At 40.4% G+C, this 27956-nt stretch overlaps 1 protein-coding gene across 4 annotated transcripts; it reads left to right on the top strand.

The window, feature by feature from the left end:
• Nucleotides 1-918: 918 nt before the first annotated feature.
• On the top strand, nucleotides 919-23857 carry oclnb (occludin b). Of its 4 annotated transcripts, none has more exons than XM_079686524.1 (9): nucleotides 919-1093; nucleotides 2228-2304; nucleotides 11793-12522; nucleotides 12977-13141; nucleotides 20029-20144; nucleotides 20438-20542; nucleotides 20711-20882; nucleotides 22933-22974; nucleotides 23072-23857. In XM_079686524.1, the coding sequence occupies exons 2-9, from the start codon at nucleotides 2252-2254 to the stop codon at nucleotides 23168-23170; spliced, it is 1482 nt and encodes a 493-aa protein (XP_079542650.1). In that variant the 5' UTR covers nucleotides 919-1093; nucleotides 2228-2251; the 3' UTR covers nucleotides 23171-23857. The 4 variants fall into 4 exon arrangements, with proteins under 4 accessions (XP_079542650.1, XP_079542648.1, XP_079542649.1 ...); XM_079686522.1 differs by having other exon boundaries at nucleotides 920-1093; nucleotides 2225-2304; XM_079686523.1 differs by lacking the exon at nucleotides 919-1093 and adding an exon at nucleotides 1126-1279 and having other exon boundaries at nucleotides 2225-2304.
• The last annotated feature ends 4099 nt before the right edge of the window (nucleotides 23858-27956 follow it).

The following is a 27956-nucleotide window of genomic DNA, read 5'->3' as shown; positions in this document are numbered from 1 at the left end:
GATGCCTGCACATGAGGGGATTCAAGGGAATGAGCATGCTGATAAGTTAGCAAAAGAGGCGTTACAGAAGGAAATAGCAATACCAGTTTCACTTGGAAAAGGGGAAGGAAAAGCAATAATTAAGAAGAAGGGTATGGAAATATGGCAGAAAAGGTTGGAGGAAGATCAGAAAGGGAGGAGATACCACAAGTTACAGAAATCAGTCATAATAAAGATCTATACAGAAAGGAACAGACGGGAGGAGATCATCATCACTAGACTCAGACTGGATCATACAGGATTAAACGGCACAATGTTTATAATGGGAAAAAGCGAAGTTGAAGAATGCATGGGGTGTGGAGTGAAAGAAAATGTGTAACACATCATATTACACTGCAACATGTACAAAACAGAGACGGAAAAACTGAGAGACAGGGTCAGAGAGGCAGGAAGGGAGTGGAGCCTGATGGGGATACTGAAGGTGAGGGGGTAAGAGATACAAGGAAGGCCATTCTTAAGTATTTGAGTGAAACAGGATTGATTGGAAGAATTTAAAATAGCGTAAATACAGTGGTATAATTCCACAAGTGGTGATAGGATGATGTGGTGATACCATCTTGTACAGTAGGTGGCGGTATGCACCTTGAATCGGCTATTCTCGTCTACTTTCGAGGCGAGCCGCAGCTCATCTCAAACAAGCCTTTCAACCAACAAGCATTCACGTTTGAATTTATTTACAATGATTTCTAATAAATGGTAAAAGTACAAAACAAATAATAATAGGCCTACTTAAAGATATTAAATGTAAAGAAATATATTTAATGACATTATAATATAAGCCCTGTTTCATGTAATTTGATGAACGCTAAACCTGAATTTAAAATAAATTACAATTATTCCGGAATGTATTCAATTGTCTGTCCCTCAACTGAAACTCGGACTGTGAAGTCCCTCAGTCATTTCCTGGTACCGGTGAGGCTGAGAGGACAGGTTATACCTGTGTGACGGCCGGGAGTAGAAGTCTCATAACAAACACACCTGCAGGCGCAGCGTCCGCGCGCACACCGTTGTTTGCTCTCGTCTCTTCATTGCGGTCAGACTGTTCATCACACAGGTGGGTCAAATTCAAAATTAAAACTACATTTTGCTACTACAACCGTGAGCTGTCCTCTGCCCTGTACACGTGTACGCCTTTCAAGCGGTTAAAGGAGAGTTGCATTTGGTATACAAAGTGTATTTGTGCCATTTTCAAAGCTAGCCCTATATTTAGCCTATAATTATCCGATTTGTTTCTGCGTTGGTAAGCATACTGCCAGGCCTTCATTGTGTGTTCTTTAGGTGCTGTTGTGGATATTTTCCTTTACTCGTCTTTACAGTGATGGAGCATAACAATATGAACGAAGCCTTACACTGAAATGTGAATCCTTAATAATTGATGGAAAATCGAAAGGTTTCACTCTGTGAAACTAGGTAACAAAGCTCAGTTTCAATATTTTCAGTTTGAGTGACAGAATGTCTCCACCCTCTGCTGCTTTGTTTCACCACAAACAGACCTGAAGTCATTTATTTGGTTGGTTTAACAACTGAACAACCTCTCAGTGGTGGAGGTCCATTTTGGAAGATTTGTTTCGAATGAAGCAATCTACCCATCACCATTTTTGTGAAATGTTCATAGCATACTTCTGTTATTGACTTCCCACACTGAAGTAAAACTCTAACTTCAAATGGACATGAGTACATGTAGCTATAGTGTTTACGTTTTGGATTCCAAGTCTGGTAGCCTACTCTTTTATACCTCTAAACAACACACCATACCCAGCCCTATACATGCAGATACAGTTTGTGCTGATTATTTTTGGAACGTTTTAAAAACAACACAAAATACATTGATGTATCACCTAATTTTACACATTGAAACACATTTATAAATGAGTTTCACTAATCTCAATTATATTGAAATTAGGCCTATACTAAAAAGAATAAAACGTGCTCCCTAAACTCAATTACCAGAATCATCTTTGTACATTGCCCCCTCAAGGGTCCCAAAGAATTTCTATATACATTAAGAAATTAGGCTGGGGTTGAAACAGGTGCCACTGTATTGAGTTTGATGAAAATCTGATAGGTATCACATGGCTAGTGCTTTGTGGCATTTAGTTGACTGGGCAGTAAAATTGATAGTTAATATTATACAAAAGTCACTTTTCTTATGTTTTTACAAAATCCAACATTTGTTTTTCTTTAGCAGGGTGAGATCCAGTGTGACTACAGTATGCCGAACCACAAACGCAGCTCCCCAGGGTACCGCCCCAGTGGTGGCAAACAGTAAGTTGACCTCCATTAACCCCTCATGTCTCAGCAGCTATATATATTATTACTTTTTTGGGCACCTACACATGTAGAAGCTGATGGTTCCAACATTAGCAGCATAGGTATTTGAAGGAAAAGTTGGACATTTTGGGAAATGCCAGACAAAATAACCAATCAACTCTGTGGCATCTCCAAAGAAAAAAGCTTCATAGAGCTGCAACCATCCATTGAAAGAATATTCAGTGGCAACTATTTTGTGAAGTGAATATGTATTTATGTGAATTTAAAATCAAAAGTACCAAACATGTAATAACTCAAATAACTAGAATGAGCATTTCCTTTCCTTGTCTTATATAATTGTCCATTGAATAAGTATATTCAATATAAATATTATTGGGGTTTTGGACTTAAAGCATTTCATGATGTCACCTTTCCTCTAGGAAATTGTGATGGACATGCTTTACTATATTCGGATTGACTAATTAGACCCTCCAGAAAAACGCGGGCAAAAATCCTTGATTATGCGGGCTAAAATCCTTGATTATGCGGGCTAAAATCCTTGATTATGCGATTAAACATGCAGGGTTTTAATGTGATTTTATGCGTTGAAATTGCGGGAAGTTGCGAAATATGCGGAAAGTTGCGAAAAATAATAGATTTTTTTTAAAATATTGGGCTGTCTTATTTATTCTCTCTCACACACATCCTGCCACTAACGTTAAACCCCTTTCCTATTCAATTAAACACATTCAATGTTTATTTATTGTAAAATCAATGGGGCTATTTTAAACACACACACACACGCACGCGCACACACACGCACGCGCGCGCACACACACACACACACACACACTTCTCCCCTTCATTCTGTTTTCATTTACTCGTTCGTTATCTGACCAGCTTCAATCTTGTAGGCTACTCACTTCGTTTCTTGTAGCCCTCGAAAGGGTTTTGGAGGTTGATGCCTCGGTAAATGTTGTTTGGCTTTCTTGTCCGCAGCAGCAGAAAGCATTTTCGAATGTTTGAATGAATCAAAGTGGGTCGTCACCGTCGATTTTCTCTAAGACGTATGATCCAACACACAGTTGCACGGGGTGCAGAATAGTTTCCCCCCATGTTCGTGAAAGACATCGGGGTACTGCTTTGCCCAGTCTTTAGCAGAGATGTTCGTCGTGTGAGTTCCACACGTTCACTTTCCGGTGTTGTTTACCTTCTGTGATGCGCGAGCTGATAACGTCACGTCATCATCACTACTTCACGTCAAGACGAGTTAACTTTTTTTCTTCTCAACTTTATGTGGAAAATTGCGGGGATTATGCAGCCTGTTGATAAATATGCGGTCTTTTAAAAATCTGCGCCATTTTGCTGATTATGCGTTAAATTCTGTGATCGCAGGATCGCGTTTTTCTGGAGGGTCTAACTAATGATGAATTTATTAGCAAATAATGAAAATAATCATCAGTTAAAGCCAAGGTTACAGTCCAAAAAATGAAGAATTCACAGCTACCAAGAAGTTCAGAGGCTTTGAATAGCTATCGTAATATTAGCAATTTTATATGTAGGCTGGTGGGCAACACATGCTGTATGTCACACTAATACTTTGTACAAATTTCATATCTATTTTTGGGAATACCCTTGTTTATTCCAGAACTGAAATGTAAGCGGTCTGGCTATAGTTATACTTTTTTGCCTCGTTTATGTAACAAGTCTGGAAATTAACACTAGAACCGCCAACGGGTCAATTTTACCCGCAGCTGTTTCTTGATTGCATGTAACTTTTTTTCAACAAAATATTCAAGTCTCCCAGTCTGTGACTTTTCCTGAAAGTGTTTTTCCTGAAAGTGTGCACCCTCTGTTGTTAAAAATGGTCAATATGAAGTCGGATTGAAAAAATTGCCAAAAATATTGCCATTTATACCCATCAGTGCCGGCGGGTAATATTTACCTTGAAAATGCAGTGATTTTCACGCTATTGACTCGCGCGTAGACATAAACATGACGTGTTGCTATAGCAACGCCTGTTGTTTACTGTGGTTCCTTATAGATAGATTGATAGATAGTTATAGATACAGATGGAGCACTGAATTACAGCTTCCTTCCTACGGCCTGCCAAAGACCAGTATAGAGGAATGTTAAGCCCTCCCACTATTTTCCAAGAGGGCGTTGCCAGATTTTCAATTTCAGGTTTTAACCAGGAGATGGCGCTTCATTCACAAATACAGAAAGACAAGTTTCATGGACTTTCAGTTGTGTTTTGAAGAGCATTTGAACACATCAATATTTTAGATCAACTAAAGTATATCTAATCTTGTAATTCAATAATATATAGTCTTTATATATTAAATAATCATAATTATAATGTAAATGTTTACATTACACTTCTTTATTTGTTATGCTCATACTTTAACCTTTACAATCGTTTGCTTTAATATGCAGTATATTTTTGTGTTTGCTTCCTCCTGCTCCCTTTCGGACACATACTGTATGATTTATTATTATTATTAATATGAAGATATTATTAAGATAAGATAAGATGTTACTTTATTGATTGAACATTTTAGTTTAGAATGTGCTGTCCCACGGTAATTCAGAAGGCTCACAGGTCACATTCCGACCATTATTTAAAACAATAGGTGCTTTCACACCGTCTACAGTTTGATTTGTATAGAGGGAGCTCTGTCAGTTTTCGAATTACCCATTTGCTTTCGGGGAGCCCTATTTTTCAGAGCACATCCTGCGACTAAATATGTCACACACACGCTCTGCTGACTGGCGCAGCAGCGCGGATGCGATCAATTGCTATAAAAACACTCTTTTACTAATACAGACGGTGTCACTATGCCGGCGGATGTGGCCGTTGTTGAAGCCTCTTCAGGCTCCGCATCGGCAGGCATCTCCCTCGGTGTGGAGCTGTAAAGCTCGACCCTAATGCCGCTTACAGCCGGCCAACTAAAAGTTGTTTTCCGTTCACGTTGTCATTTTTAGACTCCTTCGCTTCTTTGCTTGTGAATTCAAAAGCTGTGACACTTGGCTGGTTTCGTTTTGCCATATTTGTTGTATTACAAAGCCAGAGTTAAAAAAATATCAATATGAACATTTCAAATACCGCGCCGGCATCACCGCCATAACCATAGCAACGTAAGTAAGAATGCAGCGCCGCCACGTACAGATGGCAACACCCAGACATATTCACAAAATAAAACAAATATTCAGAAACTGTAATGAACAATAACTATTATTTATTTCAAGAACTTATTTACAGAAACTCAACATTTCTAATCTGTGTGACACAAATATGCACGATTGTTTTGGGCTCCCCCTATTTATCTCAAAGTCAGCCCTCAGGGGAGCTCCCTCCCTCTTCGGGGGAGCCAAGCTCCCCCTGGCTCACCCCCATTTCGAACAGTGTCTGTGGCTGAATGGCCAGCGATTAGGTGCGGCGCATTTATCATAGGTGATCAGAGCTAATTGCCTGCCGTCAGATTTCATTTAAAAAACAGATCTGATTTTAAGACTATTTCTGCGCTCATAAAGAATGATAAGAATAAGAATAATGCGTATTGAACTGGTTTCATTAATTAGTGAGTTTATTTAACACTAGAACCGCCAATCGGGTCAATTTGTGTGATGTGTGTTGTGTGTGTGCAATGTAACTTTTTTTCAATAAAATATTAAAGTTTCCCAGTCCGTGACTTTTCCTGAAAGTGTGTTATGTAGCACCCTATGTTGTTAAAAATGGCATTCTAATAGCGGGATTTGACGGGTTTAGGTAGGCCTATACAAAAACCTCTGGCGGTTCTAGTGTTACGGTAATTAGGTACAGTAGAAGCCCTTTTTTATCAGTAACGAATTTAGCAGTTGAACATAAAAGTCAACTAACTGAGGGTCACTTGCAATGACAGTGTTGTGTCTAACTGTAAGCTTGTCACTCAGAGTAACCTACCGTTAATTTAGCTGCTGGAGAAGAAAGATCAAGGGGGGAGGGGGGGAGAGAGCTGTGGTTGATGGGCCATTAGTTGTGTAAATATACAGCTGAGAGCTGCCGTTTCATTCAGACTGTTTAAAAAACTGTAACAATGGACTATTTTTCTTAGCGGATGCATGTCAATTTAAATCAATACATACAACTATTTTTTAAATCAATACATACAACTATTTTTTAAATCAATAAAAACTTTTTCTAAATCCATAAATTCATTTAAATTAATATTGGGAGTCATGTCGTTACTTTGTTGAGAATGTGGCCGTGTAATAAGCGGGATAATTTGCAGCGACTTGTTCCTTATGGGGAAAATAACACCCGTCATGTGTGTGTAGAGGTGTGTATAGAAGGAATTTCCTTCTATAAAACAGCTGTGGGCAGCAGTGAGTGTCACGGACATGAATTCATAGATCAAGGCAGACTGGTGCACACACTCTCCTGTCTAAGCCGTGTTCCTCACTCACATCCCAAGCATCCCCGAAAAGTGTATTATGTTGTTACATCTCAGATGTTATGTTTCAGTTGTGCTCTGTCTATGTTCAGTGATGCAAACTTGTCACCTTTCGGCGAAATTCGCCGTTTTGAATCCAAAATAAGTCGTTTGTGTGATTCATGTAGATCTGCAATACAAATATTTTTGGGATATGGAGGGGGCTGGGACCCGGAGTAATCTGCGGCCTTGAGCTGTTATGTGCCATCATGACACGCATGGTGTTCTTTTTTTATAATGAAGTACGAGCTGTGTGCTCGAGTCTTCCTGCCTGTCGGCTCTGCTCATGGATGTATAATAAGACTGCTGCTCCGAGATGATGGTCTAGCTTCAGCAGCTACATTACCTACGGGTGCGTTCGTTAATATTAACTGTGCGTCCGGAGTCACTGTGGCACAGACTGGACCGCTGGTGAACAGCTGTTAGAACGGGCAGTTCAGGTGTTCAGAGCAGAGCTCCCTGTCGGAGCGGCAGAGCGTGATGTGAACTGAAAGGTTTTTCTGTGGCAATATTATTTAAGGAATCGTTGAGCGAGCTAGCTAGCTAGCATACATTTTCACTATCTGCTAACGTTAGCTTTAGCCTTCTATTTCTAATAGTTTTTTTCATAGGCTATAAACAGAGGTGGTATAAGTATATATATATATATATATATATATATATATATATATATATATATATATATATATATTGTACTTGAGTAAAAGTAGAAGTACTCAAATCTTGTACTTGAGTAAAAGTAGAAGCACACAGATCTTGTACTAGAGTAAAAGTAGAAGCACTCAGGTCTTGTACTTGAGTAAAAGTAGAAGCACACAGATCTTGTACTAGAGTAAAAGTAGAAGTACTCAGGTCTTGTACTTGAGTAAAAGTAGAAGTACTCAGATCTTGTACTTGAGTGAAATTAATAGTCCCAGAGTGTAGGAATACTCTGTTACAGTAAAAGTCCTGCATTCAAAATGTTCCTCAAGTAAAAGTAGAAAAGTATTATCATCAAAATATAGTGAAAGTAGCGACACTAAAAGTAGTCATTGTGCAGATTGGTCCATTTCAGAATAATAGATATGATATGTTTTATAATGATTGATCATGAAAGTGTTCTCAAAGCTGGTAAAGGTGCAGCTAGTTTGAATGACTTTGTATACTGCAGAGTAGCTTGTGAATTTACTCCAGGTGGAACTAAAGTCTGATTTAACACTTGATTATATTTCACATCATTCATCCACATCTGTAAAGTAACTAAAGGTATTACATACATGGAGTGGAGGTAAAGTACACCATGTACCTCTGAACTGTAGTGGAGTAGAAGAACAAAGTAGCAAAACATTGAAATACTTAAATAAAGTACAAGTATCTCAAAATTGTGCCCAAGTATAGTACTTGTTGAGTTTATGAACTTAGTTACTTTACACCATGTGGCTATAAAGATAGAAAGACTAAGCCTTGCACAGAGGCATGCAAATACATTTTCAAAATGCTCAACAGTGGTACCAAGATTATAAACTGACTGCTACACAATTTAAATAAATCCTTTTATATATTTCTATTAGATGTGACTCTTTGGCGTTTCTGTTATTATTAACACTGCTGCTTTAGTTGTTCTGACTGCTAAAATCCTCTGTCATTCTGTGGGGTGGGGGAGCCGGGGGCTCGGATCCTTGTCACCTTTTTCATACCTGATGAGTTTGCATCCCTGTATGTTAAAAAGCCTCAGTCACCTTAATTCATGTAATAAAAACATCTCAGGTCAGTAACACTCAAAGCTAAATGTGCAATACCATGTTCAGCTATGTTACTATTTATAATGTTATTGTTGTTACATCAGAAGATGTACATATTGAAATGATTTCTTAACTTACAGTAGGCTATTTTTTACAATGTGTGTTGGAAGGATTTATTAAATTACAATGAATATTGTCATTGTTGAAGGCTTTTAGAGAAGAGTGAACTATAAACCTGAATTACATAACATTTTATGCCTAAAAACATAAAAGCCACAATAAATAAATCACATTTATTCTAATTATTTTTACCTCCCGTATTGCTTTCAACCCACCAGCTTTTATGGTGTTGTTACGTCACTAACTGTAAGCTTGTCACATACAGTCTATGGTCACTCAGAGTAACCTACTGTTAATTTAGCTGCTGGAGAAGAAAGATCAGGGGTGGAGGGGGGGAGAGAGCTGTGGTTGATGGGCCATTAGTTGTGTAAATACACAGCTGAGAGCTGCCGTTTCATTCCGACGGTTAAAAACACGGTAACAGACTATTTTTCTTAGCGGATGCATGTCAATTTAAATCAATACAACTATTTTTTAAATCAATAAAAACATTTTCTAAATCCATAAAAGCATTTCAATTAATATTGGGAGTCATGTCGTTACTTTGTTGAGAATGTGGCCATGTATTAAGCGGGATAATTTGCAGCGACTTGTTCCTTATGGGGAAAATAACACCCTTCATCCAGATGAGGATCTCTCCCCTACACTTTGGGATCCTGATCGACCGAGGAAGCTCCATTAAAATATACATATTTTTGGTGAATTACTGAGTTTAGGCACGTTAATAACGTTTTAATGAAGTTGAATACAGTATATTCATATGTGTCAGTGATTTCATGTCAATTCGGCGAACATAAACATAAATGATCGTGGTGAAGATGATGATTAAATTAGGATTAAAAATTGAGAGCCGGGCTGCATTTCCTCCCGTTCGTTTTTTTCGAATAACAAAATTATTTTGTTAAATAACAACATGGTGATGTTTTGTAAATGATTACATGTCTCTTATTTAGCACAGTAGTATGACATCCGTGACATATGGATCTTAACAAAGTTCCGCTGTACAGCCAGCATACACTATCTCACTTTATTTCACATGAGCTCCAGTGTGGAACCCCACTGTGGAACCCCACTGCACCCCCTGGTGGATCAATGATCCATTGCAGCTGGCTTCATTATAATTACATTTATCTATCACGGGGGCGGTCTCAAGTCAAGCTGGAGGTTTTCCCTTGAGCGAGGGCAGATCACGTACCAATCACGGCCCTCGCATTTCAAACTGTCTGAAATGAATCGTTACATCTGTAGAGAGAGACTTTGCACATATTTCATACTATCTGCACAAACTAGATATACTATGAAAGCGGAGAGTCCACAGATTCTATTGGTATACGTTTCATCACTGTGTGATCAAAACTCACTGTTAGCTCTGTGTTCTAGTATGATAAATAAAAGAACATTGTACCTTGAAAATCAATGCATTCTAATAGCGGGTCAATTTTACCCGTTGGCGGTTTTAGGTATACAACGACCCCTGGCGGTTCTAGAGTTTAAAGGAAACACTTTGGTTTTAGACTTTTCTTAAAGTGCTTTATAAAAAAAGTAGTATTGGATAAGCTGCGCAATGGAGCTATTTGTTGACCCACAGCTGTTTGCAGAAAAAGTTGGCAAAAATGTGTGTCAGTAGAATTGTGGTAACTTGTATTGGAATCCAAGGTGCCGTTTGAAAATAAGACTGCTTAAATTGGAAGTCTTTTTAGTTTTTTCGCTAAATTAATTAGTGATGAAAAAACATCAATGTCGAACAATTTGGTGATCGAACCAAGGCGTCAAACACTTTCTGAATCCATCTGCTGAAATCTAAGTTCTTCTTGCTTTATATATCACTGTCAATTAAATAGGTTTAATTGTTGTACTGCTTGTTAGATACATTCAAAGTAAACATTTTTGGCTTATGGAATTTAAGATGGGTATTTTTTGTGGCAATTTGTAGACTAATCAATACATTTAACCAAGGAATATTGGTATCTGCAACGACCTACTGTCAGCAAACTCGCTGGTCATTTAAACATGTACTGTATGTTGTAACAGGTTCATATCAGTTTTATCCAGTACTACTATATTAACTGTATTCTTTTTATATCCGTATTCAGTGGCGGCCGGCTCATAGGGGCGCTAGGGGCACCGCCCCCCCTCTTCCCACATGTTTGATTGTCATTAAAAATTAAAAATTAATACAAAAATATATTTCCCCAAAAAATATATTTTTTATTTTTATTTTTATTTTTAAAGAACAAGGTAAATATTATATAGTTGGTATCAGTAAAATGTATAATCTACAATAAAATGTCGTTTAAAATTGTTTTACGATGTCTAAAGTTACTGATAAGTCACATGTTTCCTGCCTGGCCGCAGCGTGTATCATTACCCTCTCTCGTCCGGGCGGTAGAAAAGAGCCCTCAGCCAGAGCAGCTGCAACCAACGAGCTGACTGTTGCTATCTGTAAACTATGCCGCCGAAACATAATTTCAGCCAATCAGCGTCGTCAGATCTGATGCTCAAAGGGCGCCCTTTCAGCGCCCTGGCCTGTGTGTCTGTTTAGACTCGTATCCAAGGTGGCGCTACAGTAGGGGATGGCTGCGTCTGCAGGTGTAGACTCCGGTGCTAGTGGATCGCCGGAGCTGTAGATTAACATTTGCATGCTTATTGTAGCTGTAAGGGCAATGCCTGTAGCACCATGGAGCATATGTGTGGGCTGGACCTGTATTTTACAGGAAAGGAGTGATCAGAGGGTCGAGTTGTCGATTCTTGTTCAGTTGTCATCTTCCTCACCCTCTCTGACTTTGAGTTGCGCGCGCTGCTAAAGAGACGCACTACCATGGAAACCAAACAATGGTGTACCTATATTAAAGTCCGAGTGGAAACAGTCGTGAGTAAATCTGATTTTGTCAGAAATCGGGAGAAATGCGGGAGTCTCCCGCGAAAATCGGGAGGGTTGGCAAGTATGACACACACACACACACACACACACACACACACACACAATGTTCGTATTTGGTCTCCTCATTTTAAATGCCCTAGTATGGTTTTGTCACCATTTCCATAGCCCCACCAAAAATATTTTCCACCAGCCGCCACTGTCCGTATTTAGTGTGAGTGTATATAATGTGAATGTGAATTGTTGCTCCCACTGTATTTGCAGTGAACAGAACTCACCCTGAGCCCTGCTCCCTGTCCTCTTCTGTTGCAGCCACAGCAGCAGACACCGGCACAGTGAGCCCATGTCCAACCCCACCTTTTCCTACTACCCAGGAGATAAAAAGCTTGACTTCTACCGCTGGACTTCCCCACCTGGTGTCATGAAGATATTGTGCATCATCATCATCATCATGTGTGTTGCTGTTTTTGCCTGCGTGGCCTCCACACTGGTCTGGGACTACGATATGGGCCTCATGGGTATGGGAGGTGGAGCTGGCATGTTGCCAGGTTATGGTGGCTCATATGGGAGTAGTGGCTCCAGTGGTTCATATGGCAGCGGTGGTTCATATGGCAGCGGTGGTTCATATGGCAGCGGTGGTTCATATGGCGGAAGTGGCTATGGAGGAGGTAGTGGCGGCTCCAGTGGCTATGGACAAACACAAATGGACCCCAAAGCTGGAAAAGCCTTCCTCATCGCCATCTCTGCCATCACCTTCATAGCCGTGCTTATAATATTTGTGCTGGTCATTTCAAGGCAAAATGCTGCCCGCTCACCAAAGTTTTACCTAGCAACCATCATCATCTGTGCCATCTTGGCATTTCTCATGGTCATCGCCACAATTGTGTACCTTGTGGCCGTGAACCCAACAGCCCAGTCCACAGGATCTGTGGCCTATAGCCAGATCCGCCAACTGTGTGCCCAGTACCAGAACCAGGACCAGGCCCAAGGCATCTTCCTCAACCAGTACCTCTACCATTACTGTGTGGTGGAGCCCCAAGAGGTGTGATTTGCTTTCTTTTCCAGGGAGGATGATAGGGCGTTAGATTTGAATGGGGGGTAAACACTGTTTAGCTCCTTTACCAACAGGAATGCAGTAGTTTGTATATAGATTATTTTGTTCAGCAATATAGTCAACAGTAATTTTCCATTGACAGCTATACCAATTTCTTAAACATACCTGAAAAGTAATATAATTTATGAAGAGATTATATGAGATGGCATTATATGTTGAAATGTATATGTTTCCTGCAGAACTTTATTTTTTTTTAGATGGGGTGGTGGGGTGTAACATAGGCCACTGTGGAGACAGCAATTATATTGGGGCTGTCCACTCAGATCTTGTGTAAAGTCTGACTCTCGTTTTAGCTCCTGCTTCCTGACAGCCCCGATATTTACAATGTCTGTTAGCAGGTGGAATTGCAGCCCACTGACATTAAGTTCTGTTCTTCCTGCAGGCCATAGCTATCGTCCTGGGCTTCCTGGTGTTTGTTGGTCTCATCATCCTGCTGGTGTTTGCAGTCAAGACTCGCTCCATGATCAGGCGCTGGGGCCCGGATCGCATTCTCTGGGAGGAAGTGAAGATGGTCAATAATGGTCTGCACAACAGCGTTGGGGAGTGGGTGAGCGTGTGATTTTGTGTGGGTTTGTACGTGTTTGTGTATGAGTGACTTGTTTGCATAGGAGAACAAACTGGATCAACTCAATGTGCCTTTTTTCAACAAACTAAGACTAAACTATGTACATCAGGTCATTTCAACAAAGTAGTTTAGAGTAAAGTTAGTAAAAATGAGTGCTTCAAAACACATTAGTGCTTAGTGTTTGCATGCACTTTTTAAGTGCCCGTTCAATTGTGCAATCAACATTTGATGTTGTGTTGAAGCCTCCTTTAATCACTTCTGTGTCAGAAATTAAGAAGTCTAGAGATCATTACATTTCCAAAGATACCAAATATTTAAGGTTGAATTTGGGAGAAATGTGAGTAAATTGGTGCACTATACATCTACAACATTTTTATTTGATGGGATGGTCAACCATAAAAAACATGGAATCTTTCGTTTGAATATATCACTCAGGTTAAGAGTCAAATTGCCTAAAAGAGTGGAACAATAGGCCCCATGATGCTGTCGGACAGAGTTATAATACCCTCAAAGCTCAGTGGATATCGACAGTAACTTATATTACTGTCGCTGTTTGTCCGCTGGTGTGTTTATAGTTTGACTGCGAAGTTGTTTTTGTGATCTGTAAACAGACCCCCATAAAGCCTTGAATTATATCTCATCTCACCTTGGGAAAATGTTTTCCTTTCAACAGCTGTCAGGTAAGTCTGGGGGAAGGCAGGAATGGTTTGTTTTGCAGTTTCTGGGTGTGGTCTGTTTAATCACCCTTAGTTGCAGCATGATGTGCCTTGTTGTCAGGAGGATCTAAAAATAAAAACTTATCCAACAACTATAAGACTGTAAATCATCCCTAAAACTACGTTAGTTAGTTTCTCGTTCGCACGAGAAAGTTACCGGTGCGCCAAGTAGGAAGTGGAGCACAGAGGACAGGGCCGGACTCGGACAATAAGTCAGGCCGGGAATTATACACCCAGCCAGGCCACAACCAGTTTTTTGTGCCATTTTGCTGGATTTATTTGTCAATATTTACAGCGTTGCTGCCCATAGTGATAGCCCTCTAGTTGAAATCTACTAACCAAAATTAAACATATGGAGATGGGTTACTATTTAAAAAAAATTTTTAAATCTATTTAGGAACCTATTCATTTGAACATATTTTAAGTGGGGGTGGACCTCAAATCCTATAGCGGGGTCCAGGGGCATGCTCCCCCGGTAAAAGATTTTTTTTTAAATGTTGGACTTAAATGCATCAATCATTTTGAGGGGGAAATAAAGAGACACCCATATGAAACAGAACTGTATACATTTAAATAATCCTAAAATCATAAGAACATGGCCATAACCACTAACATACCATATCCAATATGAAAAAAGATTGAAACTTATATATTTATTTGTTTTTGGTTCATTTATAGTTGTGAGTGTGTCTGTGCTCCTGAATCAGGCTCTCCTGTCTCCATTCTCTCCCCCCTGCTCCTCTTTGAGGCAGCAGCAAAGACTAGTTTTAGCTCTCAACAAGTTTTAAAAGTTTATCTTACCTTTTTTCACCTAGTTAACATTTTATTTGTATTATTCATGCATATTTTACAAATCACTCCACCCTCAAATGGAAATAGCCTATGTGTTTACATAAATGGTGACCAACCGTTTGAGACCCACTGAGAATTTAGACTAAGTTAACTATCTAAACACTCAGTCATTTTACCTCACCTGAGCTGTAGTTATCAGTCTCTCAGTCTGACAGGAGAGGACTCTCCTCCACCTTGTTGTTGAAACAGCTCCAACAATACACGTAACCGGTGCGCACGCTTTCTCTCTCTCTCGCTCGCTCGCGACACAGATACACACACGTCCTCCCGAGCTTGAATGACACACAGAGACCAATCGAGGGCATTAGTGTATGATCTGTATGAAAGTGGCCATGTCGGCAGGACACATCATGTAGACAGCCAGTCACCCTCTGTGAGGCAGAGTCAGACCCACATTTGCGCAGCGTTGCATTCACAATACATACGTATAAAAAAAAATCCTCAGGCCAGCACGCCACTTCACAGGCCTGGCCATCGGGAAACCTCCCGGTCCTCCCGATGGCCAGTCCGGACCTGACAGAGGAGACAACCGTTTCATTGCAGACTGTTATGCTTATGTGGCGAAATGGCAGTGCATACATTATTTGAGATATATTACAAACTCGGACTTCATTTAGGGACATTTTGGCCAGGGGTTGAGAGCTATTTGTTTAAGCACCGGATTGGAAAAACAGAAGAGTCTGTGAACCAGTCTGCTGTTGATCTATGAATTCATGTCCGTGACTCTCACAGTATCTACTGCCCGCAGCTGTTTTTATAGAAGGAAAACCTCCTTCACTTTATGAAATCTCTGCGGCACCAGTGGCCTGTACTACGAAGCAGGATTTGCTATTTACTATTCATTCTTGAAGTATGAAGCTGCGCTGTCAGCACGCTTCTCCATGTTTGTGATTGGTCAAATGTTGCCAACCCCGTCCCTTTCACGTGAACGCGCTCTCAGCCGGACATAGAAACTCTGGTTGATTTACTGAGTTGATAACCAGCTTCGTAGGGCCGCTTATCGACATCGCGTTTATTAGGGTTAGTTAAGCCGGGTAAATCAAACATATCCAGGGTCTGTTGAACTGGCTTCGTTGTAGAGAGCACTGGAGGCAGTAACGTGTAACTCAGCAGAATCTGAGAAGAGCAGCACCAGCTGCAAAGAGCTGTGCCTTTTACTGTTTACTTCACTGTGTTTCCCTTCATTAGGACAGCTGAATAGAGATTGAGGCTGCTACGTTTAACCACACACATCTCTACACACATCGAACTGCCCGATTATTCCCCCTATTACTCGTTTTATGAAGGAGATGTCCGGTCACCAGGGCGCATGATGTGTGTGTGTTTGTGCCCAGCTCCGCTCTGTGTGTGCGTGTTCGGTGTGTTTGTGTGTGTCCGACACCGGAATTTGTTTTCAAATTACCATGAACAGTAATGTACACACATCTGGTTCTCCATAGTTATGTGTATTCCCAAGTGAAAGAAATGTGTTTAATCTTAATCTCGATGTAGTGCTAAGTCCTGCTGGAGTGCACCGGAACGAACAACACTATCATAAACAAATGCACACACACACCAGAGTTCCCGGGTCATTCTACAGAAAAGGTGGAATCTGGGTGATACAAATCTGCTGAAATATATTCCTTCTAAACACATCTAAAACCTGTTAAATAGCAATAACTAACTCTTAACTGGATGAATTCACAACAATTAGAGCTTAAATTATTTTTATACATTATACAAAGCTTATTTTGAATAGGAATGTCACTGGTGTTACGTGTTACCAGGAAGAAGAGTCACACCAGTGACGGTAACACCAGTGACAATTTGGAGAAAACACTACCATTTTAACAAAATGGCTGCAATGTGTCAGACCAAATATGGCTTCAGTCCATATTATAATCGTTTAACTCTTCAATACAATACATTTTTCCATTCAAATGTTCACCCCTAGGGCTATGCAATGAGTAACACTAATGACAGAATTGAAAGACGCACGTAAAATGTCTAGATAAAATAACACCTTTAACAAACAAAGTAAGAAGTATCTGACTTTCCTTATGTCTTTGTCCACTGCACTGTCTCAAATGATCTCTTGTTACAGGAAGCACTTCAGAGACAGTACATTATTTCAAAAATAAAAGCGTTTTGTGTAGCAGTAACACCAATGACGTAATTTTGGGGGACTGACATTTATTGGATATTATTAATAATAATTTGCGTTTTTTTTACCATTTCAGTGTTATATTTAATGCTTGTAATGTTATGTAAATATAAATTAGATTCATTTAGTGAAAAAAAACCTTTTTAATTTAAACTATATTTTCCACTTCCGTGTATGATCATAGTGACAAGGCAGTTCCTTGAACTTGGCATTTTAAACAAATTGCAATTTTTGTATAAAACCATTCTTTATTTATTTTTTATTTTATTACCATTGCAAAGACAATCTCTATTTATTCAACATATATAATGAATGGGAGTATTAGGTCAACGTCATGTATTTCGGTGTCTGCAAAAGTAAGTGACAGTACTTCCACCTTTTCTGTAGAATGACCTTAGAATATTTTTTCGCCGGTCAACATGTCCGTTAAAGTCTAAATCTTCCGGACTAAATGAGAAAAGTGCCGGTCAAAGGTCTTCTTTGTTATTTATTGTGCTTTAAAACAAATTGATATGATTCGATATTAAAACAACTAATTATAGTAGATGAACTATTCAAAAGTGTACAGTAACTTACAATAACACGGGAATAATAAACGGAGCGCTCTCTCCCTCTCCTGACAGCCCGTCAGTATCATGCAGCTCGCGGACCAGTAATGAGTGACCCGACAGTAAAACTAAACATATCTATAACTAGTTACGGTAGTTTGAGAGGTAATTAAAATAGCTTTATGTGATATTCTAACCTGAAGTGTTCCGCCCACCGCTGCATGTGGTCATGCAGAGCTGCATGTCGATCGTCAGCAGTAGCTGATCTCTCTCTCCCGTCAGATTAGACTTCACTCGCGTTTATGTCCATATCGATCAGATCTAGCTAGTTCTAGTTAATGATAGGACTACCTGCTTATTAAAAGACACCTAAACAATAAGCGTCGCTAAGAAACCGGGTGAGGCCGCAAAATATAGCACAGCATTATGCATTTGTTTACATGCCCACCGGAACCCCGAGGCATTACCAACAGATCAACACACAATCAGCGATTCTGATTTTTAGAGATTTAGATTTGCCGGTCTTCAGCATATTTTACCGGTCGTAGTCCGGTAATTACACACACACACACACACACACACACACACACACACACACACACACACACACACACACACACACACACACACACACACACACACACACACACACCCTGGCGACCGGACATATTCTTTATAAAACTAATAATATTGCGTAATAATCAAGCAGTTCGATGTGTTTTACCATAAGAAAGTATCTCGTCCGCTCGAATTAATAAAGCGTGGCCTCGTTTTATTTAAATTGAGGCCAGGAATTACATCTCGTGCGCACGAATTAATAAAACGTGGCCTCATTTTATTTATTTGTCTCTCTATGAACCCTCCAGGGCTCTGTAGAAAACAAACATTAATACAAAAAGTGTTCCTTCATTTCTATGAAGGACATCAACATAGTTTGCATTCTGGGGACTGGGGCACAAATGAAATTGTTAAACTGAAAACTACTTTCATGCCAACAGAGTTTTTTATTTCAGTTGTGTGCCCGTTCCCAGCAATGCGGTCTGACCTGATGTGTCAGCAGTTCTGGCTGAGAGACATTTTCTCTCTGTTGATGGCACTGATGGTATTGGTGTACTCAGGCATGCAGGGAAAAGTAGAGGAACCGGTTGGTCCTGGTGAACGGCGCATACAACCAGGATGTTTATCGTATGAATAAAAGAGGCTGTTGAAACATAAACTAGGTCAATTATGAGAGGAGGGTTAGGGTCATTTGTGACAGTTTAGTCCATTTTAGAAAGAAATAAAATAGCAGGTAAATATTAGTTTTAAAATTATATTTGTTAAATACACACATACATTTGAATACAGGTATAGGTGTATTGTAGAGAGGTGCCAAAGCGAAGAGGCTGCCAGTCTGTCCGGAGCCAGGGAACAGTTGGAGGTCACTTCCCTTCACACTAACCCTCCGTTTGCGCGTTCGCGAGGAGGGTCCGCCACATTAAGTGCTGTTCCAAACCAACGAGGGGGAGTGGGTTATCAAGCCCTCCAACAGCGAGTCTGCATCGGACTCAATGCTGTGTGTGTCCGTCAGGAATATGTTTACAAAAAACATATGCCATAAAATATTTTGTTAGTTTTATTTTTGTTATTTTCAATCCAAGAGATGCTGATTTGAAACCGTTGTTACATACAGTTACGGCATTTCCTGTTTCTGGCGGAGAGAGGGGAGTTTGTCCCAAAGCTAACCGCTGTATTTACACCCTCCATCTGAAAGGAGGGAGCCTCGTTTAGCTGCGAGTGTCACTCCGCCACGGAGTTCACTCCATCACGGAGGGGGAGTGGGTAGGGTGTGGTTAGAATTGGGCCTTCCTGTTAAATGCCCACAGGCAGGAATTACTTCGGCCCAATTCCAATCCACCCCCTACACCCTACCCCTACACACTACCCCTCCGTTCGCGCCGAGGGTCCGCCACATTAAGTGCTGTTCCAAATCAACGAGTTTCGAGGGGGAGTGGGTTATCAAACACTCAAACAGTGAGTCTGCATCGGTGCTGACTTCACCTGTTGCCCTACCTGATTTTCAAATTCCAATCACAGCCCACCCACTCCCACTCCGTCACGGAGTGGGGCCTCTCTGTTAAATGCCTACAGGCAGAAGCTACTCTTGTAACTCACCAGCGTGTCATGGAGTGGTTGGGAGACATTGTCTAAAATGTGCTTGGACCGCATCCTCCTCTCTCCAGCACCACCCCCACCATCACTGGCTCTGTGGATCAGCTTGTTGAGTCTGTTGGTGTCCGGCCTTAGTGTTTGTCAGGTTCAGCTGCTGATGGTTCATCTCACAACATGTGTGGTAAATGCTCATCCATTTCATACCCCCAGTTCGTAACAAAGGCTTGAGGACATCAACAGGCTTATTTTCGGAGACTTAACACGTTTTCTCAAGAACCACAGCAGACAGAGGCAACTATTATTCACAGACTAAAGAGCTACGCCTTCACTTTTAAACTAATCTTCATTTGTAAATAAGCAGCGTCCCTATTTTAAGAAGGAAAGTTATCAATTGTTCCACGCAAAATGTAATCAACTTGAACAAATTGAAAATAAAAAATCATACGTCTCTTGTTTCAGGTGAAGAATGTGTCTGGTGACCCAGAGGTGCTGGTGAATCACCACAATCCCAAAGTCAGGGGGTCCAGAGACTATCTGGACCAGCTGGACCAAAACAAGCCTCTTTACTTGCCAGGGTAAGCTGTGCACCGCACAATGGTTTGTCTTTTTTTTTTTAAACTTCCCTGTTAAAATAAACCTAGTAAACACAAAAAACTAGAACTAAAGTTATAAAACTCAAATTAAACCTTTCATAAAAAACTTTAACTAAAATATGCACACGGCATTGTGCAAATAATGATGCAGAAATGTGGGTAATCATAACACATCAAGTTAGATCTTAGAGGCTTTACAGATATGAAAATACATAGAATGTAATGGTGGTAATGCATGTGAAATAAATGGCCCAAATCAATTATTGCATTTGCAGAGACTCAGACATCAGCAGTTCTGTAGGCGGCCTGAAGCCCAGGCTGAAGGACTATGACACTGGAGTGGAGTCCGGAGAGGACCTGGAGGATGAGGACTTCTATGTGTGAGTTGATTTGAAGGGATCTGGTAGCTGATAATGAAAGAGCTGTGTTGAACGATGATGATGAACTTATGATGTTCGAATAAATCCATCTGGGGTGATTACATGTATCTTAAAAAGGCTAGATGTCATATAATAAGTCCCCAAATGTCATTCTGTTTGCAACTGCAGTTTGTTTCCTTCTATCGTGGATGAGCAAGAACGTCTAAACTACAAACGGGAATTTGACCAGGAGCACCAGGAGTACAAGAGCCTGCAGGCTGAGCTGGACAGCATAAACCAGGACTTGACTGAGCTTGACCTAGCTCTGAACCAACTACTCGAGGGCAGTCCACAGTTCCTGGTGAGTGTGGTGGTGACGACTTTGAGATTTGATTATTTAAAGTGACAATGAACAGTCCACTCCCCTTCAAATTACTCGTCTACATACATACAGTGGGGCAAAAAAGTATTTAGTCAGCCACCAATTGTGCAAGTTCTCCCACTTAAAAAGATGAGAGAGGCCTGTAATTTTCATCCTAGGTATACCTCAAGTATGAGAGAGAAAATGAGAAAAGAAAATCACATTGTCTGATTTTTAAAGAATTTATTTGCAAATTATGGTGGAAAATAAGTATTTGGTCAATAACAAAAGTTAATTTCAATACTTTGTTATATACTCTTTGTTGGCAATGACAGAGGTCAAACGTTTTGTGTAAGTCTTCACAAGGTTTTCACACACTGTTGCTGGTATTTTGGCCCATTCCTCCATGCAGATCTCCTCTAGGTCAGTGATGTTTTGGGGCTGTCGCTGGGCAACACAGACTTTCAACTCCCTCCAAAGATTTTCTATGGGGTTGAGATCTGGAGACTGGCTAGGCCACTCCAGGACCTTGAAATGCTTCTTACGAAGCCACTCCTTCGTTGCCCGGGCGGTGTGTTTGGGATCATTGTTATGCTGAAAGACCCAGCCACGTTTCATCTTCAATGCCCTTGCTGATGGAAGGAGGTTGTCACTCAAAATCTCACGATACATGGCCCCATTCATTCTTTCCTTTACACGGATCAGTCGTCCTGGTCCCTTTGCAGAAAAACAGCCCCAAAGCATGATGTTTTCACTCCCATGTTTCACAGTAGGTATGATGTTCTTTGGATGCAACTCAGCATTCTTTCTCCTCCAAACACGTCTAGTTGAGTCTTTACCAAAAAGTTATATTTTGGTTTCATCTGACCATATGAAATTCTCCCAATCCTCTTCTGGATCATCTAAATGCTCTCTAGTAAACTTCAGACGGGCCTGGACATGTACTGGCTTAAGCAGGGGGACACGTCTGGCACTGCAGGATTTGAGTCCCTGGCGGCGTAGTGTGTTACTGATGGTAGCCTTTGTTACTTTGGTCCCAGCTCTCTGCAGGTCATTGACTAGGTCCCCCCGTGTGGTTCTGGGATTTTTGCTCACCGTTCTTGTGATCATTTTGACCCCACAGGGTGAGATCTTGCGTGGAGCCCCAGATCGAGGGAGATTATCAGTGGTCTTGTATGTCTTCCATTTTCTAATAATTGCTCCCACAGTTGATTTATTCACACCAAGCTGCTTACCTATTGCAGATTTAGTCTTCCCAGCCTGGTGCAGGTCTACAATTTTGTTTCTGGTGTCCTTTGACAGCTCTTTGGTCTTGGCCATAGTGGAGTTCGGAGTTTGACTGTTTGAGGTTGTGGACAGGTGTCTTTTATACTGATAACAAGTTCAAACAGGTGCCATTAATACAGTTAACAAGTGGAGGACAGAGGAGGCTCTTAAAGAAGAAGTCACAGGTCTGTGAGAGCCAGAAATCGTGTTTGTTTGTAGGTGACCAAATACTTATTTTCCACCATAATTTGCAAATAAATTCTTTAAAAATCAGACAATGTGATTTTCTGGATTTTTTTTCTTCTCATTTTGTGTCTCATAGTTGAGGTATACCTAGGATGAAAATTACAGGCCTCTCATCTTTTTAAGTGGGAGAACTTGCACAATTGGTGGCTGACTAAATATTTGTTTGCCCCACTGTACATGCTTATGATTCAAAATGGAATTAAGATAATTTAAATATAACAAAGTGGTCAAAGTAATGGGTAGATGGAAAATGAGCTTTAAATATGTTCAAGCCTATGACTGCAGACAAAAATGAACCTTGATATATTTGATTAATGCTTATTAAAATGTTATTTTCCCCTACCTACTGTGGCTAAAAATACAATTGCAGTAAGGGAAAAGTTGCTTATGCCATAGTTAAATTAGACTATTAAAATGTTACTTTAGACCTAAACATTTTGTCAAGAGCTGAGAAAACCAATTTCTTTGTGAATATGGGATGAAGTTTTCTTCTGAGTGGATCAGATGAGTGACCACTACAGTATCTTTCTATTCTCAGGATGCCATGGACAAATACACCAGACTGAAGAATCTCAAGAAGGTAAGGCCTTGCAGTTATTTCCACCTGCTTTGTTCTTTACAGGGTAATACAGATGTGTTACAGTCACATTTTTTCAACTATGTTCTTTAATTTGCAGTCCTCTGGCTACCAGATCAAGAAGAAGAGATGTAAATATCTCAGATTAAAATTGTCCCACATCAAGAGGAAGATCAGCGAATATGACCGCCGGCCTTGAACCTCCACCTCTGAACCTGCTGTTCAGCTGAAAGGACACATCTAAAATCACTCTTCCCCCCCCCCTCGAACTGTGTTGTTTTTTTTTCAATTACAGAAAGGGTGAAGGACATTTTTATTTTGTTTACCATTTTGTTTAATCAATTAATGAACATCTGTGAGTTTCATTATAAACTATTTAGCTGTATGAAATGTATCTATTTTGTTTTAAAAGTTAGAGATGTGAGATTACATGTTTTTGTTTAAGTGGTAGACTTAAAACTTGAGCAGTTGTTTTGGTTCTTTTTATAACCTTTTTAATGTTTTTAAAAACATGTTTGACACTGTCATATACAATAAAGGCACAGCTAAGATGAGCTTCTTTAACTTTAGCTTATTTCATTTTTAACTTTTGAGTGCTTAAGGTGAATCCGTTTTAAAGGTTCTTGTTGATTTTCGTGGTGGATGTTAAAAATAAAAGTGTAACTTAATGATTCATGATGGCTTAGTTCACTTAAGGTATGCCACACATTTTAATTTTTCCTTTTATTGTTATAACATTTTCAAAATCCATAAAACCCTTCCTGCCTTGCCTGCTGAAAAGCTTTGGGACGAGCGCCCCCCACCGGCAGAAACGGGAACTCTCTTCAACGGCTCCATATCAGCATCTCTCAGGACAACAAATAATAATAAACCCCAAAAGTCATTAGTGGCGTTCTTTTTTTGTGTAAATATGTTTTTGCTTTCAAATCTGATGTTTACGAGAGCTTTGTATATTTACAACAGTCTGTAAATATACACAACTTTACAATCTAATGCACACGTTTACCCTTTTCTAGACTAGTAATGGCCGGGTACGATCCTAAGAAAAAGAAAAAAACGATGTTAAATTGTTAAAAAATATATGACGATAATAGCATAATGTATGTTCACTAGTGGATATTGGCTTGCGGACGTCACAAATACAATTCCAAAAGTATGGAAGTCTGCTTATGTTTTGCCTTTACTGAAAGGAGGGGAGGCAACTATTTTAAATAACTATAGGCCAATCTCTAAATTGTCAGTTCTGGCTAAAGGTGCTCGAACGACTAGTGAGTGAGCAAGTAAAGGAGTTTTTATGTAAAAATGATATCCTGTCTAAACATCAGTCAGGCTTCAGAAAGAAACACAGCACCATCACTGCGACAATGAAAGTGGTGAATGACATTACTAGTATTTTAGATAATAAGCAGAGTTGTGCAGCTCTGTTTATTGACCTTTCCAAAGCGTTTGACACCGTTGATCATCGCATCTTAAAGCAGAGGCTACTCAGTATTGGCATATCCAGCCATGCAGTGGGGTGGTTTGTGAACTACCTCTCTGAAAGGTCCCAATGTGTTCATTTTGATGGGCTGTCTTCTGAGTGGTTAAACATTTCTAATGGTGTACCACAAGGTTCTGTTTTAGGTCCACTTTTATTCTCCATATATATCAACAGCTTAGGTGATAATGTGGATGAAGCTACTTTACATTTGTATGCGGATGATACCGTGATGTATTGTGCAGGTACCTCCATTAAGGAGGCGGTTGTTAAATTACAGGCTGTTTTTAACACTGTTCAGATTCAGCTCTCTGAACTAAAGCTTCTTTTAAATGTGGATAAAACCAAGGTAATGCTATTTTCAAAAGCTAAAAAGACACCAGAGCCTGTTTTAGATATTGTAACTACGCAAGGGAAAAAACTTGAAGTGGTAACCTGTTACAAATACCTTGGTATCTGGCTTGATGACTGTCTCTCTTTTAAACTGCATGTCAATAACCTGCTAAAAAAACTGAGGGCTAGGCTAGGTTTCTTTTACAGAAACAAGTCCTGTTTCTCACTTGAGGCCAGGAAAAGGCTAGTCACTGTGACCTTTTTACCTGTGCTGGACTATGGTGATCTGTTTTATATTAATGCACCGGCCAATTACCTGATCAAGTTAGATGCCGCCTATCACAGTGCACTGAGATTTGTGACAAACTGTAAAGCATTAATCCATCATTGTATCCTGTATGCAAGGGCAGGTTTGCTTTCACTAACTGTACGGTGGCTCAATCACTGGTATCTTTTTATTTACAAAGCAATGTTAGGGAAACTTCCATCCTACATCTGCTCCCTGATCTCACGGCGTATTGTAAATGGCTACTGCCTGAGATCGAATGCTGTGGTTGTATTAAATGTGCCAACTGCTAGGACTGTCTTAGGGAATACAGCTTTTAGATGCGCAGCTCCACTAATTTGGAACAGTCTGCAAAAGGAATGGAAGTTGAGCAGTTTGGTTCCATTACATGTTTTTAAAGCAAGGTTAGATGTTATCCAATCGGAAACTGTTGGTATCTGTAAATGCTACTAGCTATACAAACTGTAGTCAATGTATGCCATATGATGTCCTCTTTGTTTTTCTGTCATGTTTGTATTCATGTTGGAACCTACTTGCAGCAGGTCACCATTGAAAAAGAGGTCAATGATCTCAATGGGTTTTCACCTGAATAAATAAAGGTTTTGAATTTAATTGAATTGATAAATGTGTGTCTGCTGCTGTGGGGAAACTATGGAAACTACAGTTTTCTATACAGCGGACTACAACATGGATGTATAATAAGAACGAGGGACTACTGTAAACCCATCTAGAGACTCTGCACCGTGTTCTGATGCTGTTGCTTTATGCCAGGGGTGGCCAACCAGTCAGAGGTTAAGAGCCACATTTTTTCGATGTTGCTGCAAAGAGCCACATCAAACACACAGTCACTGATACCGCTTGTTTCAGTTTTTTGTTTTGACAAGATTCCAACCACGTCACTGATGCATTTTTGTGGCATTGGGATATATATGTTTTAAATGCTCTGGAGAAGAGAGAGGAGCTGTGGATTATTGTTATTGATTAATGCATCAGTGTTTCTTAGGGTCAAAAACACTAAACTCACAATTTAAAATGAAAGTGTTTAGTTTATTTAATAAAAGAGCACATGTTCAATGTGAAAAGTGACAGTAGTTATAGATTATTTGCAATTTGGTGCTATATATATATATTTTTTTCTTTTTAATTATATATGTATTTTTTTTGAACACCTTGTATTTCAGGGGTGGCGTGGGCTCCATTGGCGGGGCGCAGTGCCCCTCCAAGACAATGGTAGGGGAAACACTGGATAGTGTTTTAATCAACGATAGGTTTCCCCCCCCCTCAAAGGTGATTGGTTCACTGCATCGCAGGTATTATTGTGATTGGCTCTTGGGCCACATCAAAATTAGACATGCTGTCATCCTCTACTGACACCTGACACCACACATACACACGTAGGGAGAGCCGGGACGAAAGTAACACGGGACGAAAGTAACACGGCACGTTAGTAACGGAGCAATTTTATCCGAGCCCAAACAACTTTGACCGGCCAAATTACGTCAGAATTATCAGCATTCAATACTTAACAGACCTACTAAATATCAGGTTTAAATGTCAGGGGTAGTGTTGTCACGATACCAACATTTTGGTTTCGATACCAAGTCAAGAATTGCGATTCCGATTCTTTTTCGATACTTTTCTTAAAAAAAAGGGAAACAGTCTTAAATGTAATTATTGTGCTTTATTTCAGACCAGAACCATAACCATAACACAAACTTTTACACAATGAGAACAATAAATAAAATAAATGACAAGAATTCGTATTAAATAAAATTAATAAATTTCTTACAGACAGGCCTCGTGGTGTCCGTAGGCTTACCCTACCTGTCAGAGATATAGCTAAAATACATCAACATTTAGCTTCTGGCGTCTTTTTTGTCAACAAGCCGAGGCGCAGTGGCAGTTGCACTCCCACTTGCAGCCATGTTTCTCGTTTTCTCACATGCTCTGGCAGCTAGCGCGTGCACGAGAGAGGGGAGGCACTTGAGCGTGCTTGAGAGGGGCGGGACTGCAGGCACGGCTGCAGTGCAGGGAGTGGAAGCAGAGCGCTGAACACACACGGCTCTTATTAAAACGGAGCATTCTCACCGGAGTACTTTCCCCCGTAATTCTTGAAGTACCGATACTGAAGAGTTTATCGCCGGCCACTAGAGGGCAGCGTCACTGCTGTCGCTGCCCGGTAATGCCGTGCTCTGACCCGGTAGTGCCGAGCGGCCATTTTAGTTCAAACATTGTTCATTCACTCCGCCTCGAGTTGAGACGTTCGTCCACTCATTCATGTAAGACTGTTTCCACTATTATATTATACTATATATTATGCTATATATATATATATTATACTATTATACTACTATACTCTGTGTCGTGGTATATATTTGTGTTGATGACATGCATGGAGGTAATACTTTGTCAGCTTATCTTGCTGCATTACTCTGTTTCAGGGTGTCATCATCCTTGTCAATAAATTACCGAAACTGACATTGAGGAGTGTGTTTCTTCATGATGACACCATGGTCGTTGTTGGATGCCCTGTCCCCGGCTGCGAGTTTGAATCCGATGACTTGTCTGAAGCACTCGTCATTGCTCTATTGACGATTCATGGATTTAGCCACCAGCACGCAGCGCCTGTCATGGCCGCGCCAGCCCAGGCCCCAGCTCCTCACGGCCCGAGACTCGATCGGCCCAAAGTTGATGTGGGCGTGTCGATAGAGGAATGGAACGTGTTCATCCGCCGTTGGAACGTATTCCGCGCCGGCTCAGGCATAGGGGATGCCCAGGCCCCCTTCCAGCTGTTTCAGTGCGCTGGGCCTGTACTTGGAGACAGCCTGTTGAAAGCCTTCCCCGACGCCGCTTCCGGACCCTTGCCAGACCTAATCACCGTCATGCGGT

The sequence above is a fragment of the Notothenia rossii genome (assembly GCF_949606895.1).
Source record: "Notothenia rossii genome assembly, chromosome: 6".
In the NCBI taxonomy this organism is placed as follows: domain Eukaryota; kingdom Metazoa; phylum Chordata; class Actinopteri; order Perciformes; family Nototheniidae; genus Notothenia; species Notothenia rossii.
The sequence above is the reverse complement of the archived record's forward strand: the minus strand, read 5'-3'. Positions and strand labels throughout refer to the sequence as shown.

What these genes read in the sequence shown, in the direction of transcription:
- oclnb (XM_079686524.1), top strand. Translation starts at nt 2,252, where the DNA reads ATGCCGAACCACAAACGCAGCTCCCCAGGGTACCGCCCCAGTGGTGGC. An exon ending in ACAACAGCGTTGGGGAGTGG is followed by an intron (nt 13,142 to 20,028) that starts GTGAGCGTGTGA and finishes CTCTTGTTTCAG; the next exon opens with GTGAAGAATGTGTCTGGTGA. An exon ending in AGGGCAGTCCACAGTTCCTG is followed by an intron (nt 20,883 to 22,932) that starts GTGAGTGTGGTG and finishes TTCTATTCTCAG; the next exon opens with GATGCCATGGACAAATACAC.